The sequence below is a fragment of the Oreochromis niloticus genome, linkage group LG8 (genome assembly GCF_001858045.2).
Source record: "Oreochromis niloticus isolate F11D_XX linkage group LG8, O_niloticus_UMD_NMBU, whole genome shotgun sequence".
Classification (NCBI taxonomy): domain Eukaryota; kingdom Metazoa; phylum Chordata; class Actinopteri; order Cichliformes; family Cichlidae; genus Oreochromis; species Oreochromis niloticus.
The window spans coordinates 14503159-14522497 of record NC_031973.2 but is presented as its reverse complement, the minus strand read 5'-3'; the positions used below and the strand labels follow the sequence as shown (position 1 = coordinate 14522497).

Here is a 19339-nt window from a genome sequence, read left to right as displayed (position 1 = left end):
CCCCACAACGGAGACTCTCTCATAGAACAAAAGGCAGTCAACATCCAAAGAACTCTGGCATATCCTCCAATAAATCTGTCAAGCTATTCCTATAGATTACAAGAAGTTGGTCATATCAACTCTTTAGAATTGTGCCCACTCTCATTTTGCCATATATAATGTGTATATATATTTTCCTAGCAAAATATGAGGGGTGAGGAAAATATGAAGAAATGAACAGAACTATATGCATTAAAAAAATGTAATCAAACCACGATCTACCAGTCTGAAAGCAGTCCTTTAACCACAGTTATCATCTGAGTTAAGCTCCAACTTCTGATTTTACAAATACCACAGTGAGCTCAACTCTCCACTCTGTGGGTACTACAGCATTACCAACTCCCATACAACTCTTGAAATCTGATTTCAGACACCATCTTGAAGAGAAAGAACAAATGCTGCCCTCTTTCCTTTTGATTTCACTAAACAGCAGAAGTCATACAGCCTCTGAGACGACAGGGGTTGTGTGCATTTGGACCAGAAGCTGTAACAACATACAGTGATTGTCATCCCACGTTCCTTAAAACGCCAAATGCTTTTGCATAAACAACCAGCTGCACATATTCACAATTTGTTAAAGTCAGGCGTATTTATGTAAGCACGGTGTGTTTTATCGACTTACCTCTCGTCGTCTAGAAGCCCAGCAGGTTTGTTTGATCTTCCACACCACCGCTGCCACCAGGAGTAGTGACAGAAAGCAACTGTTTTGACAGAGAGGAAACAATATCAGCAAAAAATTCTATTTTTTCATATGCAACATTAAGGTAGTCCCATATGAAATCATTTAAAGTCTCTAGCTACAGTAGAGCTCCTTTTTGGTTGCAAGCAACCTGAATGAATGTCACCGTGACCGAGGACATGCTGCTTTTAATTTAGCTGAAAGTTTTTGCTTTCAGTTTGAAAGACTGTACAATTGTCAAAGTGCATGGGGGCAAAAAAAGGAAGGAAAAAAAACCCACACACACACACACGAAAAAACTGGCAGATTATATTTTTACTTGAAAGCTTGTTGAAAGCATTATCTCACTTTGGGTCAAAGGAGTAGGCAATCCTTCAAGTACCAGCTCTGCGTAACACCTCACAGCTTGTCGTATTGTTTATTTTTTGTGTCTAAACAAAGGGCATATCATTTATTAATTAGTAAGCTTTATCATGTTTGGACAAAGCCACATTAGCCCTTTTCTTCTAATCTAAGCGGCCGAGCAACTTCCAGCAATTCTGCAAAATAATGAGCTCAATTTTGTGAGCTTTTCTTACAGTACGAGTACGTAGCTTCGACATGATTACACTCCTGACATTATCAGTGGTCGAGACAGGACAGACTCGAATTTTCAAAGTTTCCTCCTAACAAAACAGGGAAGATGATTTGAAGAGGCGGAATATTCATTTCTCAGTAGACTGAATATTTTGGCTGATTACTTCAATTAATAATCCGACAGCACATTAGTCAAGGGAAATTCAGCAAGGTCCGAGCTCTACCGGGATAGAAAAATATGACTGATTGAGAGCTTCCACTTCATTATCCATGTGACAGATGAGAATGTAAAGATTATTATCTGCTAAAGAGACATTTTAGATTTTTTTTTTTGTTTTAATTAAGAACATGTGCCAAATGGTGTTTTTACCTAAGCAAGCTCTTGGAAAGTATTAGTGTTGGCTTACATTTCATTCAATCAATTACTTTGAACAATCTGAAATTTGAACATTTTATCCACTTGAAACAAATAAGGTTAAGTATTTTCTCATTTCCTTCTAGCTGTTCTCTAATCACTGAAATCAAACCCGTGATGATGCACAGGAACAAAGGCGATGCCGTTTTGATTTGAAATGCTGCAATATGAACAGTAAGACGTTGACTTGAGGGATATCCTACATTTCTACAACAAGAAGTCTGGTCCAATAAGCACATTTCACCATAGATACAAAACTAGCTGCAACATCGTGGGCTAATTTGTTTTGTGTGTAAAGTTGAGATTACCACACTCGCTAGATCCATTGGCCAGGATGTTTGAAGAAAGCGATAACAGGAAAAGAAAAAAATAAGTCAAGTGAAATTTAAGCGTTGACTGAAGTCAAACTCTGCTTCAAATATCATGGTCACACATGAAATTTATTTTAAGCTTTGAAACCGTTTCATTCTTTTAGAAGTACTTGAGCCATCTTAGACACCTTTGAAGATAACAGTGAGCGGCAGAAAAAGGGGTTGTGAGTGTCTGAATGGGATTTTCATGTGGCAGAAATGACCAGACAGATTTTTGGCTGTATATACTAAAGGAGCTTAAATCCCAGTTGCATTTAACTGTGCTGTTGGGGGGAAAAACATCAGATTGTTTATGTGTTTATCAAATGTTTATGTTTTGGTTTTAAGGTAATAAAAGGACAAACCAAATTCTCCAACAAATAATTATGGATATATGATCTGTTGTATAATCAATATGGGCTTAAAGAAATATATGACTTAAATATGGGCTAAATGTCCTAAGACAATGACAGATGACCACATGATTAAAAAAAGTTCCACCATTAATCCAACAGAAAGATGCTCTCTAGGAGTTGGGCTATTCATTATCCTATTTTGCTTAGCCTGATGAAGAAATGCTCACGACTGAGTAAAAACCAGGTATTGGTCTCAACATTTAAAAAAGTGGAGGTAGCCTCATATATGGCATGCATTGCCTAAAAATGCAGAAAAGTTCACTTGAGATTGTTCTGCCATACGTATGGAAGTACAAAGTGGAAAGCACTCTGGTCAACTATGCTGTTTTTTTATTATTGTTGTTGTTGTTTTTGCTCTATAAATAAAGTTGGATTGGATTGGATTTGATTGCATAAAGAAATGGATTAATATAGTCTGTTTAGTCTAATGACCTCGGAAAGAAAAGCGCCTGGACTTCTTTAAGTGTCCTTGAAGACGTTTCACCTCTCATCCAAGAAGCTTCTTCAGTTCTAAGAGTAATTGGTGGAGAGTCCCAGATTTAAGCCCTATGGGAGTGTCCCCCCAAGAGGGTTATGGACCCCCTTATGATCCTCTACCTAATCACACGAGCCAAGGTGTGAAAATGGGTGTAGGTCACAATCAGCCAAGGTTTCAGGTGTACCCAATGTGAAACCTTGCCCAACCCTATCATGTGATTTATTGAGGTCGAATGGTCCAGGATGTGAATGGGCGTTAAGGCGTCTGGGAAGGGATCTCAAAACTGGATTATAGATGGCAGACAGTTGGTGTCATAAGCCACCGCCTCTGTTCAAAGATGGTTGTTCACAGTGGACATAGATGGCATCTTTCCTTATAAAATCTGTGAATCTCCACCAATTGCACTTATTACTTCTCGGATGAGAGGTGAAATGTCTTCAAGAAAACTTGAAGAAGTCCAGATGCTTTTCTTTCCAAGCTCCTTAGACTACGATGACCTGGATAACTGAGAACCTTCACAGACACCGTCTGTTTAATTCACCTGATCTCCAACAAATTAAGCATTCCCCTCTTTAAACCATGACCGAACCCAAGACAAGACACACAAGAAAGCTGCAGTAAAGGTCTCAAAAAGCATCACGACATAAACAGATTCTTTGGTGATGCAGGAAAAGGTTTGGCTCGACCACTTTTCAAGTTAATGATTTTCATCACAAGGAGTTTTTCAGTATGTTGTTAGTGAAGTGCAACAAGACATCCTATTAGAAATGTTCTACAGCAATGAGAACACAAAGCGTAATCACGCTAACTAGATCACAACTTAGACAAGTGAAGTACACAAATTTTGTTTATAAATTCAGATGAAGAAGAAATATGGAAATAATGGAAAAATACTAGGTGTCAAAAGGCTTGCAGTGGAAAAGGTAAAGTAAACATTGAATAAACGCAGTTGAAGAAGAGTCATGCTGTCATTTCTTCGCCCTCTACCTCTTATACAAGGAGGCCTAGAAACCCTGTGGGGTGATTTGACATTTTGTCATCAAGCTGATTATGTTTCCTGTGGATTTCATCCCTCTTCAGAAAAAAAAAACAAGCTGTTTGTCACTGCATCAAGGCTTTTTTCTTTTCTTTTTCATGGGTCAGGAAAAACTGGACAACAGAAGGACGATGTAGACATTATGAGAATTATTATCACCTCTCTAACAATGGAAACAAATCCTGGAGCTTAGAAATACTTAAAAAGCATAAACAGTTTTTAAAACTAATACTGAAACAACAAAAAGAAAGACCAAACTGTAGCTGCGTTCTGTCCATGTTGTGAACCTGTTCAAAACTGTTTTTTGTGTGTAATACATTTCAGACAAACTAAACTATCAGCCTCTCTTTTTCTTTCCAGAGATTCCTGAAATTGGCTATTGAACTGTAACGTGATACGCTTGAAGCAGAGGATCACTGTTTGTGTGACAGCTTTACGGGAAAGTTATTGTGGGTTGTGTAATGATGGGCAGGTGCCTTGGGCAAAGATGATCTTCTATTCCCTTCGTGACACCTACACACATAGCATTTTAGTCCATTTAGCTACTCTGGGCAGCACAAGTTCAAAAAATGAACACATATACACAGAAAACAACTCTTGCTATAAGTCAGTAACCATAGCATTTATGAATAAAAGTTAGTGTCAGCAAGAAAAGACAAGTGCATTAGGTATTAACGATGCTCAGAAACCACATGTACGGCTATGGGGAACGGCTTCTGAACCTTTTCCAAGAGCAATATTTAGGATAACTTACAGTATAAATTTTGCAATTATACTCACATCTTCTTAACTTATTCAGACTTTGATGTACCTTTGAGACAGCCCAATTTACTCCTTTTAAACATTTCAATGATGAAAGACTTTCATTGCAGCTCTCTGGATGAAAAATCATTAACAGCCCTCATATCTTGATCGCCCACACCTTCTATTTAGATGGCACTTTCATAGAAATATGCACCTATTTAAATTGCAACTGGCAGTTCATTTGGCACTTGAAAAAGGAAAATTGCTACCTTGAAGACACAAGAAGCATTTACATGTACTCGGTTAGCAGAACTGACCTAACAGGCTCACATAACTCAGTAAGGCCCAGGAGACCAGAGCTGAGAGCGACGATATAGTGGATAATGTTTCCCGACTGGAGAACACTTACAGCCCTGTTTCCAAATAGTAGGGAGGCATTGCAAAAATTAAATAAAACAGAGCACAAGTATAAAATTAATCATTTAAAATATTTGTATCCATTAGAAAGTTTTTAAAAAGTTCAGTAAGAATATTTACCACTGTGTTGTGTAACATTTGAGAAGAGCAGTTTCTGTAGTTTTAAAGTGAAATGCTTTTAGATGCAGTCAGGCCCATTTGGTGGTGTAGTTCATTTTATAATGTCTCAGATGCTTTCAGTGACTGACAGGTGTGGGCTGCGGAGGGCAAGTTTAAAACCAAGGCTCTTTTCACTGAGCCTGCTGCTCTGTTGCTGCTAATATATATACCAGGTTGTGGCCTGGCAACCCGAACAAAGGAGGACTTCCCTACAAAAGACGTTTAATGCATATCACGGCAACCTTAAAATATATAATTTGGCATTAATGGTCCTTTCACCATCATTCAATATGAGTTTTCTTCATGCTGGGGAACATTATTGCTCAACTCTTATTTGCTCACACAGTTGTTCACCAAGTGAAACACATATCTGAAAAGCAAAACTAATTGGGTTTCAATAATTTTTTAAACAACAGCTTTTTCTTATTATATACACTTATTTATTTACACTGTTTTTCTTAGACTGAACCATCTCAACGTAACACCAGGCTTCAGTCTCACAAGCCTAGAAACCAGTCGGTGACGCTGTCATAACCACGATTTGTATTGGTAGAATTACTTTTCCACAAGTGGTTGGTGAAAGTTGCTGGCAATTCAGAACTGGCTTCCTAGCAGTGGTTGCCAGGTTGTTGTGAACCTGTCTCAAGGCTTTGTGACTAAAAATGACTGAGTTCATGTTTAGGAATAAATAAATATTTTATACACTTACCTGAAAAATGTAACAAAGAACTGGACGAGATCCATAATCCCACCGTGCTGGGAGAAGGCGATCTAGTGGATGGAAGGAAGACAATAAGCAATGACTTACTATGAGAGAAAACGCATGGATATGCATTATAATTTTAAGATTTAAAATGTATAATTTAACCTAAATTTGTAATTGTGTCTTAAGGTTAATGTTCAATATTTTTAATAGCATTTTTCTTTTCAGATGCATAAATAAAAATAAATACAAAATTTTAAAATCCAAAATAACTCCCAATGCTGATTTTTTTTTTTTTTTTTACATTTAACCTATTGATCTCAGCAATAACACAGTCTCTCTCTAAAATAGCCGATCCATCCAAAAGGCAACATGGCAGTGAATGACGCTTCATCAGAAATATGTTTCATCTTCATTAAAAGAGAGATTACGCACAGTCCTGGCAGCTAAATCACATATAACAGACCACATCATTGTGACAAGTCATTATCTACTGTAGATGTTTTGAAAGCACTGTACCCTGAAAGCATTTAGACAAACACACACAATGTCATCTGGAGCCCCTGGTTGGCAACACATTGGTTTGGGTAACGGGGGAACAAATTGTGCTTTTAGAGGTGGATTACTTGCGTCACATCTGTTGCGCTGAATGCTAATTTTACAATCAAATTAATCTGGTCTTCCAAAAACAAAAAAAGAAGAAGAAGAAGATACGTGGCTGAACCTACACATTGATTTATTATTGTAGATATGTCTAGATTGTATTGAAATGATGCGGTTAGCTAAATATTTGGCTGTCAATATCACAGGAAACAGAAAGGGGTACATTAATGATCATATAGCATAACAGAGTCACGGGGCTAATATTCTTTAATGACAACTTCATCTACCCCCCAAACTTCTGCCACCTTTGACTTTTTCCAACCCTATTAAGTAGAAAATGAGAATCACCGATCTGAAATAAGATGCTTACTGACATGGCTAACATGACTCACAAAGCACACTGTGCACAGATGTTAGCTGGCTTTTAAGTAAATTGGACATGTCTATTTAGTGCTTATAAAGTTGTTTTTCACACGATATGAGGTCAAAGCAATATGTGTAGGGTTAATTCAATTTCAATTCATCCATCTCAGCCAATCAATTTCATCATCTGAGAACATTCTTCTATTACAATTGGCCTTTTATTACATGGAGGAACATGCTGACGATACGATTAGGTGGCAACATTTTCCCTCCATGAAAGCTGCTCTTTACGATCCAAGTCTATATTTAAATGCTCTGTTTATGTGTTTGGGCCTTACATACAAACCCTCATAAGAAGAAATCCTGTCTTATCTCATCCAGGTCTCCATTCTCATCCATGCATCATGACGACAAGCAAAGAAAGAGAGACCTTATCCTGTTACAGAAGCTATTTGCTGTAACAGCCCGGGCTAGTCCATAATAAATAAGCGACTGTTGGCTGGGAAATCTAATAGAAAACTATTACCAGGCCCCCTCCAAAGATGGATTGACCCCAAAGATATTATTACTCCAAGGTGTTCCATTCATTTACCTCGTGAAACTGTAGGACGAAATATAAAAATCAATATTTGGGAGTGGACTAATTAGCAAAATGGATATTCTGTGATATTTGGGGGGGTGACAATTGTTATCTCGTTGTATTAAATTTCATGGTTGTACAAGTGACACCTTTCATATTATAGTACTAATGTACTTTATATCAAACTTAGCATATTCCAGAGAGAGTGTTTCTTAGTTACAATTTATAGAATTAAAATGTTAAGTAACATTTAAAATCCCTAAAATGTCAAAGAACACTCCTCGTGTGTGCTGGCCATGGGCAAGCTTTCCTTACAAAGAAACCCTGCCCATCCCCCATCCCTTTACACTAGACCTTTTTGTTTTCCTGCAAACCCAAAGTAGATAAAAGCAAATGGACTACACATCTTTCAGTGTTGTATTTTCAAGCGGTCCACCAATCAAAGCCTCAATTGGATCCATTCAGAGAGAGGGGTACAAATTTGAAACAATGCTTTGCCTTTGCCTGCTAAAAAGCAGCTGTGCACCTATGAACACACATTCATTGAAGGTGTAATTACAATCGAGTGCACTCGAAACCACCCAGAGTGACAATGGAGCTCTGCATGTGCAAAGATGGCTGCTCCTGCTCTTTTTGTGTTTTTGTGTTAATTCTTTTATAGATTTATTCATACATACTGTATTCACGTGTGTTTTTAGCATTTTGAAAACAGTCACAGCACATAAGAGAGGATTAGCTCACTGTCTTATCCGCTTCTCATGAGTCAGTCCAAGGTCACACGCTTAGTTCTTACCTGGATCTTGATGGGCCATGAGAAGTTACTGACGTAGACATAAAAAGTAATGTTAGGGTTGCTTCTGAAGGTGAACTTCTCACATGAGAAACTGTCTCTGTATTCCTTGATGTTTGTTTTGGACACGATGGGCACCTCCTCTCCAGAGATTGTTCCAGCTGTAGAGTTAAAGAGTTTATGTTCAGAATATAAACATCTAAGAGCACCTACATACAGAGGCTGAACTGAACCAAAGCAATATGTTATCATGATTGCATTACCTGGAAAGCTCTCATTGTTGTTTATATAAAACAATATTTTTTACATATTTCGGGATGTGGTTGAAAAGCTTAAAAGAGGGACATTTAGTCTTTTTGAGACCTACAATTTGCCTTAATGTAACTATGGAAGATGAAGTCTACATGAGGTCTGCTCAGATCCACTATTGTTAAGAATCAGTCCTTGCTTGTGTCCATTTTTAGCTTTTCTCTCAGTGGGATCTTAACATTTTAAAACAGGATGGTGCAACGTGCCTTAAAATTCGGTATGCTAAACACTCAATTGTAAATTTTACGTGTCTTGTGTATACAAACTTCTTGATATCCCTAATGAAATCAATATAAACACATTCTGGACTAAAACTCTTAAAACTCTATCTTCCATTTATCTAAACGTTCCAAGTCATTTCTTATTCTTCCTCATGTCAGTGGGTTCTCAACATTGACATTCCAAACCACGGCTCTGAAACAAAAGCAGTGAAAATGACAGCTTGACTGTGGCTACGTGAGCACGTTTATCTTAATTGAAATCACCCCTCCCTTTCCTTCTCCTTCCCCCACCCAAAGGCGCTTGGCGCACTCGTCGATTGTGAAGAGGGTCCCGTTCCTTCTGAGACACAATATCTTAGCAGAGAAAGGGGACCCAACTTCAAATATTAATAACGCTACTCCAAAAAGGTTAAGGTGGTGGCGAGGCGCGCGGGAGGTTAACGTGTCTTAGTGGCTAGAAAATGTCAGTGCTGTGTGGACAGGAGAAAGCGGTAGATGACTTGAGAGGAGGGGAGGCCAGAGATAAACAGTGGCACTGGACGACTGCAGTGTCCTTGGGTGTCTTTCCTCAGGGAACCTATAATATCCACTCAACAGTGACACGGTACACACTAACAAGAGAAGGCGCGTTGTTGTTCGTGTTGTATCTCTTATATTGACTGACTAAATCATTACTTTATTATTTATATCATAATATTACACACACACAGACATTATACTGTATATACATTTATTTTTATTTATTTATTTTTTTTAAAAGCGCTGATTGTATGGTATTAATCACATTTGTTATTATATACATTTTTTTTTTCAAATTGAATGAAACTGATTAAACAAGGGGTTTGTTTTGTAATTAGGTTCAATTTGAAAGCATCTTAGTCATTATTTCATTTAATGCTGTGAATGTGGGAACAATAGGAACCTTTTATGTCACAGACTTGAGAATAAATAGAGGGCATCTAATCAGCCTGAGTCCATGTGGACAAAAATAAGCAGCAAATTGTTGTCAGTTTGAATATTGGCTTTGGTGACCTTTGAATGCTGAGAAAGTTTTAAAGATGTTTTTTTGGACATTTTTAAAACCTCTAAATATCCTCCTGAGACCCAGCCTATTCATTTATGTCCTCTGTCATGCAAATCACAAAATAAACTGAACCCCCACCGAAAGATACTTTTATTTCCCCTTGGTTCTCGACTTCACAAATACTATTGCAGGACCTATACTGTGACCTTTGGGGCCAAGTGCTGACAAAGAAGTTGGAACAGGAGAGACAAACTCACTACTACTAATCTTGCTTATGTCTGTTCTCCCTGTGCCTACATGGTTCTCTCTGGGTACTCTTGCACTCCAAAAACATGCATGTTGGGTTAATTGGTGATTCTAAATTGGCCAAAAAGTGTAAATGGTTTTCTGTCTTGCTGTGTTAGCCATAGGGATGGGTACCGGTTACATAAACGGTAGTAACCAGACCGAAAACCAGCGCACATTTCGGTGCTTTTTTTTCTTGAGATGTCATACACTTTGGATTCTAGCCAATCATTTTACGTTTCCGAGGATAGTAGGCGGGCCCAGGTACGTACGTTCTTTTAGAGCAGAGCTACAGATTAAAAATGCCCAAGGCGAAGCGGTCAAAAGTCTGGCTGTACTTCACAGCAAAAGATGCAAACTCAGCAGCCTGCAACAAGTGCTTTAAGGTGATACTGTGATACTGTCAAAGGAGGTAACACCTCGAATCTGATGAAACACCTGGCGACGCATAGTGTTTTTTTAAAAGCCAAGAAATGCACCATATTTGATAGCTTGCTGCAAGACCTCACACCGTGCACATCTACTTGCAGGTGTGGTGCCTGTTATCGGACCTGGAGTTAGCAACATCCCCCAAGAACCCAAAGAGGAGAGTCCTGGCCCCTAGCCCTGCCAGTGTAGCAGAAATGATGATGATGGTGGCAGCAGCAGCCGTTCTTCTCTGGGCGAGTAGCTTAATGTTGTTCGTGTGTAATTTACATTGAGTACGCCAACCACATTATTAAATTAATGCACGTAAGGTGAACTAGCAAACACCGTCGTAGTTACATGCGGCTGTCTTCTTGTTTGATAGAGTGATACCATATATTCCCTATAGCTGCAGAAAAGGCTAACATTGTTATCTTTTTACAAAAAAAAACAAAAAAAAACAGCTAAACATGAGAGGTTTTAGGACAAAGTTTGTGTTTTCCATTGTTTAAGCACCGGTTCCAACCAAAGGAGGTATGTTGTATCAACAGAAAAGGCTAACTTGGTTATCATTTTGCAGAAAAAAAGAGACTGTCCAAAAACCTCTTATGTTTTTATTTTTAGCAAAGTTTGTGTTCTCCATTCTTCAAGCACCAGTTTGAGCACCGTTTAAGCACCAGCACCGTTTCAAAAGTACCGGTTTGGCACCGGTATTGGATAAAACCTAAACGATACCCATCCCTAGTTAGCCATGCAATATAGTGGTGACCAGTCCCGGGTGTACCCCATCTTTTGCTCTTTGCCAGATGGGATAAGTTTCAGCCACCTCCAACCCTGAATATCAGATATAATGGATAAAAAAAGAGGATGGATACTAAAATGACTGGGACTAATAACTCACCAGAAGCCTTTAAAGTACTGAGAAAAGCTTTTTTTTTTTTTAAAAAAAAAGAAAAAGAAAAAAAAAAGGGTACCTGTTGATCCAACCGACCACGTGATGTTCAGGTTGAAGTTATTGGACGCATTTATGGACATTTCCAAATTCTTGGTTTGCTTTAGATGAAAAACATAAATCCATTAATGAAATCATCTAAATACTGCACAATTTACCATTTACATTACTAACTCTTAGAAAAGGTTGATGATTTTTTTACAGCAATGTCAGGCTCAATGTTTCTAATGATCAAAAACAATAGACCAGTAACCAGCGTAATTAAATGTGAGTGCCTCTGAGAGCGGCGTTCATGTTAACGCTAACATTGTTCCCGATGACTCACTGAAAACTCATCTTGAAGAAGTTACCTGCTCAGGCGAGGCCATGAAGTTTATGGCAGTGTAGTGATTATCATCTTCCTGGATGAGACTGAAGGTGAACTGGTAGTCAATCAGGAGATTGTCTGTTTAGAAAACCAGACAGGAAAGAAATTACTCAGATGTTGTCCCATGTCCCGTACATCATACGTAGATGACAGCTTCATCAAGAACTTAGCTGGCAGATGTAGCTTTACCACCACAGGCTAGAGGCTAAAATCTGATTGCTGCAATCAAGCACGGAACTAACAGATTAACCTGACCCTGAGAGTAAATAATCTTCACCAGAGATTAATGAAGTCTTTATTATTAATGAACTGCCACAGATGACATCACTAGTAATGCTAAATTATGTCTTTTTTTTGAAAAGGAGATACATGCATCAAATATTTTATTATTAAATGTGTCCTTTCAAATTTGTACCACAGCTGCTTACTTTTTCCCTGGGGGATTGCAGGGGCATGAGTACTAAGACAGTGAATGATCGAATTTTCAGGAGCTATTTTTTGGCATATAAATTACATAATTTACCGGCCAGAGTCTGAGATGTCCTGTAAAGCCACAGAATAAAAAATATTTCTTTATAGGCTTAAATAGGCGTCCTGAAGATCTGACTTATGATTAAAAACAAAAACAAAAAAACTGCATATTAATAGTAAAATGGCATTAAAGCCACAGAAGGGTTTGGGAGATATATTTAGGGCTGCATTTTTCAATTACAAACTACAAACTAACACACACTGCAAAGGAGCTGGATAATGTCGCATGAGTTCAAAGTGCTAATCTATGCTCAGTGGCCTTTTGGATAGTGAGCACTGCCATGTTTACAATAGTGCACAGCTAAGCTCAAGAACAAGTCCCAGTGGTGTCCAGAGGTTAAAACAAGCTTCAGGCTTTTAGTTTCCTGTCTTCCCCCCATTGAGCCTGTTGTCAGGCTGTGGCATTTCAAAAAGGGACAAAACCTTGGCAAAGGCTCTGTTGTCAGTAGCGGAGTGCTGAAAGGCAGATAACAAATCACTAAGTACCGCAGCACCGTGAAGGACACGACATCATGCAAATAAACGCACAAACACACCAGCGTGTACAGTATACACAGGAAGAGGGGCACAGATGTGCTACCGCTCGGCGCTGGGTGTCAGCTTTGTGTCATTCGAGTTCCTTTTCCATATACGCACACTGATAGTTTGACTTGTTAAGTAAAAGGAAAATCTATCATTTAGTCAACTTTCTAAATGAATAAATGAGTAGGTGCGTGATTGAGTGAGTAGACAAGTGGAGAATTTTTTACTCCTCCGTCTCCTTGATTAGCTCAATCACTCACTCCCTCTGATGCACTTGACATTTTCACGACAAGTCATTCTGTCACCGAACAAGCGCCCCTGGTGCCAAAGTGCTAAAATGCTCCATCTGCCCTGGGCGGAAGAGTGGAAGTGGAAGGAGGGGGGGGGGGGGGGGGGGGGGGGGGGAGAGAGAGAGAGAGAGAGAGAGAGAGAGAGAGGGGAGACAGAAAGAGAGAGCGGCAGAGAGAGAGAATTGCCCAGAATAATAAAGGTGTGTGTTTGTGTGAGTGAGTGAGTGCATATGAGCTGTCTCTCCAGCAAGTAGCTGTCCAGCGGAGAATTACTCACAGTAACAGGTTCCTCTGAGTGGATTGCCAAGGTAACGGTTTTCTGAGTCACATCTGCAGTGAAGAAAACAGAGAGGAGAGAACAAGATGAAGAAGAGTGCGAACAGATTGAGAGCAAGAATGCCTCTTATCAGAAGCAGTGTCTGCCAAGTGCCAGCGCATTAGCTCCTGCTGTTGGCGCCTCATCAAGTCTCTTACTTTTGACAAAGAGGAAATAATCTGATAGTTTGTAAAAGTTAATTAGATTTTTTTTCTCTCTTCCCCCCAAAAAATGTTGTTTGTCAAAGTAACAAAGTCACACATGCACAAAACTTTAGATTCCGCTTAATCACAGAGGTCTGTGATCAGGTTTAAGCCCTTAAAATCCCTGGAGCAAAAACAGCTCTTGCTTGATTATTTGAGAAATATAATCTTTAACTGAGAATAACCGGTGATCAAGGGGAATCCCCCTCCTGGAATAAAGTCAGATAAGACAGAGTTTTACAGGTAGTAAGCAGGAAATTTAAACTTCAAAATGGACCAGGTTTATTGACCCAAGTTAAAATTCAGATGTGATAATCAGAGCTGGGGTTGAACACAGTAACAACAGTCACAGGCTGTCCATAATTCAGAAGTGTTTTTACAGAAAACAGGAGGATTTTGCTTGGACGCTGTTAAGTGCAACTCCTTGTTTCTCTGATACTTTAGGGCAGGGGTGTCATAATCGCCACAGCAAAGCTCGCAATCCAGCCCCAATTTTCCTGCTGATAAAGACCTCCAACATTCATCCTACAAAATAATTACACGATTTAAAAATCCCTTTGAAAGTGGCTATTTTTTATTGTTTGTTTGTTTTGTTTTTTTCACTATTTACAATATAAATTTCAGTCATTTACAGTGGGTGGTTAATGCATAGTAAAACTAGTTTCTTTGGTGGGCTGTACGTGGCTCATGATGTCAAAGGGGTTTGCAGCCATGCTTTTTTCCTCCCTCTAAAGCAGGGATGTCAAAGTTACAATAAGCCTAAGAAAGGTTAAATTCAAGTCTCAAGCTTTTCCTTTAAAGTCAACACTTTTTAAACATCCAGGCTTTTATCTTTTTTCTCCTGAAGACACTTCATGGGTTTATTGTGTCCTGTAAGATTGTGTAGTTTGCTAAAACCCACTACAGTTTAGCGAACAGTTTTTTGGGGGTGTTTTCACAACAGGGATGTTGTGGTATCAGCCAAAAAACAGTCTGACTTTTAAATGAAGTGCTCTCAAGCAAAATAATTTGTTAACATCCACAGAACGCCATCCACTGCTCCGAGAGCACGCGCGCGCATGAGTCTGTTTTATCAGCCTCGTTGCTTTCTAAAGCCCCCGTAATGAGGAGGAACATATGGCAATGTTCACTGGACTGCACTGCTCCATCCTTTTTAAAGCATCTCTCCACTCCGCCTCTCAACGCACGTACAAGCATTTAACTGTCCGCGGTTCACTCCGAACTTCATTGTCATCACTCTTAAGCAACTGACCACAATGAGCAGGTTGATGAATGCCACATATGCAATTGAAGCCCACAAATAAGGTGAAAATTGTTGTGTTAATTTAAAGATAAGAAACCTATTATCACACTGATTAGGCTTCACAGTTGTTTCATCTTACAGACAACCAATTAAACTTGCGAGAATGTGAATATCCGAGGCGGTGTCGAGGAGTCACAGCGGACGGCAAATGAAGGAGGGAACAGAGTGGAGCGAGCCAACTGAGAGACACGAACGCCGCTGAGGAGGAGGAGGAGGCCGTCAGTGATGTTACACTGAATGAGGATGACTCTGACTCTAAAAATAATTTGGGACTGGCTTGGTTTGCAGCATTTCGGATTTGCAAGACAGACGCTATCACCACCTAACGTACTGTGCAAAAAACAAAAAAATAAAAACCCAGTCATACGGGGGTTGAAGGTCACCAGACGTCATTCGGCACATTAAATATCACCAGGGAGAAATACTGTCAAAATTTAGAAAAGTGCTTCAAAAAAAAAAAAAAAAAAAAAAAAAAGCGAAGCTATTACACAACAGCTTTGATTTGACAACAGCTTTATATGTCACATATTACTGTAGCTGCTGACTACTCTCAGACACTCAGGAGTACAGTGCGCTACACTCCTGTGCAGTAACTTCAAATTCAAATGGCTCAAAATCGCATCATCTTACAACAGTTGCACTACTTTCAAGCTTTCAAACGGGACATTTGGATTTATTTAAAATCCAAACTAACAGTTTCATTTGACTGCATCGTACAAAAGAACACCAGCAACATCTGCACAGCTTCAATAACTGAATCTGTTCATTTCTCAATATTGTGCATCTCCAGCTATATTATGATGGTAGACTTGATCCTTCTTGCCATTTTTCAGTGACAATTTTTGCCCAGCCTGCCCTTTGCTGCAGGGGTTGTGACCCTTTACCTTTCTCACTGAAATACTACAAAGGTGTGCTGTTGGATTCACATCAGAAGGAACACTTTAACAGATTACACTTTTCATTTTATTCATTTAGACTAACTCTTATGTAATTCTGTCCATTTGCTTTGGATCGTTATCATGCTGGAATATTCCTCTTCTCCCAGGCTCCTGGAGTCATCTCGTCGACCATGTTCGTGATGCCCTCTATAAATGTCATCTCTCTAACACCCTTTGCACTCACGCAGCACCATATCATCACACTCCCACCTCTTCAGTGTCAGGACTATGTGTTCACAGTGGTAGCTCTGGCCAGGTTCAAGCAAAACGTCTTGTAGTTCATCCGATATTAACTTTTTTTTTTCCCTTTCCCCTCCCTCTCTTTTGGTCTCATCAGACCAAAGAATGTGCTCCCACTCTTCATAATGTAGAGCAAGCAAGGTTTTGCATTTTTGCAATGTCATGAAGACTGATTAAGACTGATTCTACAGATAACCACTGCGCCAAATCTGAAGCATCTGCCCATTTATTTCTCAGAACGACAATGTACAAGGCAACATTTTAAGAGGATCGCCACTGTGGCTTCAATTACCTGTACTATAGCTCTTATTATACCTGCTGATTACTGCTGCAAATGTGTTTTAACTCATTTTGAGCAGCAGTCAACCTCCCTGCATCCTTTCTCAGCTTTTATGCAGCCTTAAAGTCAGATCTTCAAATTCTAGTGTTCACATTTTACAACACTAAAATCAATCTATAGTATTAGATTTTTGTTGTTTAGAAAATAAGGAATAATCTACTAAACTCTATAAATTATAAAGAGGTGATAACATTTTTAATCACTTGGTAAACTCATTCAAACTGAAAATATGACATTCATGGAAACAATAACCAACCTCAATGCACATGTGCAGAAGATGGATTTTTAACACTGCATCTAACCAGCAAAACCTAAATAACAAGGATCAGTGTCTTCAGTGATCTAAAGGAGGCAGGTTCACACAGCTCAGGAGGAGTCAGCTCTGCCCCCTCTCGCTGTTATAATGTTATACAGGCAAGGACAGGGCAGAGTGCTCTTTTACCACGGTACGAAGGACAGAGGACAAATGCTGCCACAGGCTTTTGAGCCTAACAGAACATCACTGGCGGGGCATTTCAACTGCTTGGCATTTGCACATGGCAAAACACACAAGTACCCATGTGCTCATCAGTATAATGCAGCTCCCCAACACTGTATCTTAATTTAATCTAGACCTGCATGCATCCATGCACACATCTGAACTCAGGCAGTCCCCTTGAACTGTATCTTAATTTAATCTACACTCAGCTTGAACCTTTGTCTGTGACTGTGCCAACTCAGTGATTAAAACAGACAAAAATGCAAAGACAGACACAACAACAGAGAAGAAATGTGCTTGAAACCCTTACAGTTTGATTCACATGTGTGCAGGCTAGCACAGGCATGCATATGTTCACACACTCTTGAGAGGTACACCACGTTACCCCCGAGCATGTGAAGGATCCTGAACACTGGATGCATCCAAATGAGCAGTATGATAAATATTTCCCTCGCCGGTTTTATTTGACTCATCGCTATGATGCAGCTCAGACCTCTTCAATCGCTTTCAAAAGCAATTCTATTCTGCACCGATGCACCCTTCACTTCATTAGTGCAGCTATTATTTGGAGGTCCTAATGGCATCAGTAGATGCAGTGCATGCACGAGTGAAAATCTGCATGTGTGTACTTCTGTGCACAATGCTCAAAAGGCAGAGTACCCTTGTGAAGAGGTCTTTATTTAGGCTTACAGGGAGGGATGGTGCAAGCGAGCGGCTGACAGTGTTTGGGGACACAATGATTATATGTAATGAGAGCTTGAAAGTTACAAGATATTAAAAAAAAAAGTAATTAGATTACACTTGTGTCATTACACCAACGTAGCTGTATATGCAAACGTGGTTTGATTTTGACATTAGAGATGCATTATGCATTGGAAATGTCAGGGCTTTTTCCATAAAAATCTCTGCAGCAATCTTCCTTGATATGATCTGGTGGGTTTTATGTACTTTGCAATATATATTAAGTTACATTATATTAAGGCATATTATGTTTTCAACTTCGCGTAAGCGAGTGGCAGTCTTTTGGTCACATAAACAAAGCCAACCCATTAAGTACCAAAAACTGCAGTATGCTTAGTGACCACTTGAGGTTGGCTCCAAAAGACATTCAACCCCCAGAGAACAACTTAGGCCCATTTCAAAACTCCCTTTTATTGCAAAAGTGTTAAAAATAAAAGGTAACTGCACTTCAGTTCTCTGGAAGAATTGAACTTTCTCTATAAGTTTCGGTCTGGTTTCCATAGAGGTCCCTTGGTAGAGCCTGCCGTTCTCAAGCGACTTGTAAATGTTCGAGGATTCAGGAGAGTTCATTTGAAGTGATGTTGGATTTAAGCCCAGCCTTTGACAATACTGAGAAACAAGTATTGATCAAGAGGCTGAAACAGCAGGTGAGCAAGTCTGGTCCAGCACTTGAAAAGTTCACTTTATATTTTGCTTATAGAAGTGTCTCCATTGCCACATCAACTTACAAATCATCATGAGTCCCACTCTCACATGGTGTTCCACAGGGTTCTGTTCTTGGCCCCATTTTCATTCATTGTATTTACTTCCTTTATATCGGCATTTAAGATCATTTACCAACAATTTTTTAAAAACACTGTTTGTGTGGGGAGTTGTCAGTGGTTTTGCCTGTTTGCAAGCATCTCCTTAGCTCTTGTTTTCATCAGTTAAGAAAGAGTAAATTTCATCCTGTTATATCTAAGTCAGAGAGTGAGATTTTTATTATCCATTCATTCGCTTCCGCTTATCCTTTTCAGGATCGCGGGGGGCGCTGGAGCCTATCCCAGCTGTCATAGGGCGAGAGGCAGGGTACACCCTGAACAGGTCGCCAGTCTGTCGCAGGGCTAACACATAGGGACAGACAACCATTCACATTCACTCATACGATTTTTATTATTATTTTTTTTATTTGAAACTATTGCAATTCACCTCTTCACCTGCCTCAAACAAACCCTCCATGGATCATCTACAGCTTATGCAGAATGCTGCTGAAAAACTCCTTATCTGGTTATCCAAAATTCTCATGTTACACCTCTGCTGATCTAAGACTAAAAACTAAAAGTGACAGAGCCTTTGTAATCATGGCACCCCATTCTCTGCCCCCCAGTTTATGATCTGTGAGCTCAGTAGATTCATTCAAAACAGAGCCAAAGACTCATATTTTTATACTCGCATTCAGGTAGTGTTTCACTTTGTTTTTTGTTGGTTTTATTTGATGTGAAGTATCTTGTGATTTAAATGCTATAATGCCCTATATGGATAAACTA

At 39.3% G+C, this 19339-nt stretch overlaps 1 protein-coding gene across 1 annotated transcript in view; it reads right to left on the bottom strand.

Moving 5' to 3' along the window:
* Positions 1-19339, bottom strand: part of atrnl1b (attractin-like 1b) — a 72489-nt gene that overhangs the window by 22448 nt on the left and 30702 nt on the right. Inside the window, exons 21-26 of the mRNA XM_003441858.5 lie at positions 13532-13584; positions 11895-11989; positions 11567-11645; positions 8352-8509; positions 6019-6080; positions 662-740 (exon numbers count right to left, since the gene is read on the bottom strand). Of these exons, the coding sequence (XP_003441906.1) occupies positions 662-740; positions 6019-6080; positions 8352-8509; positions 11567-11645; positions 11895-11989; positions 13532-13584 (526 nt within the window). The remainder of the gene's footprint in view (positions 1-661; positions 741-6018; positions 6081-8351; positions 8510-11566; positions 11646-11894; positions 11990-13531; positions 13585-19339) is intronic.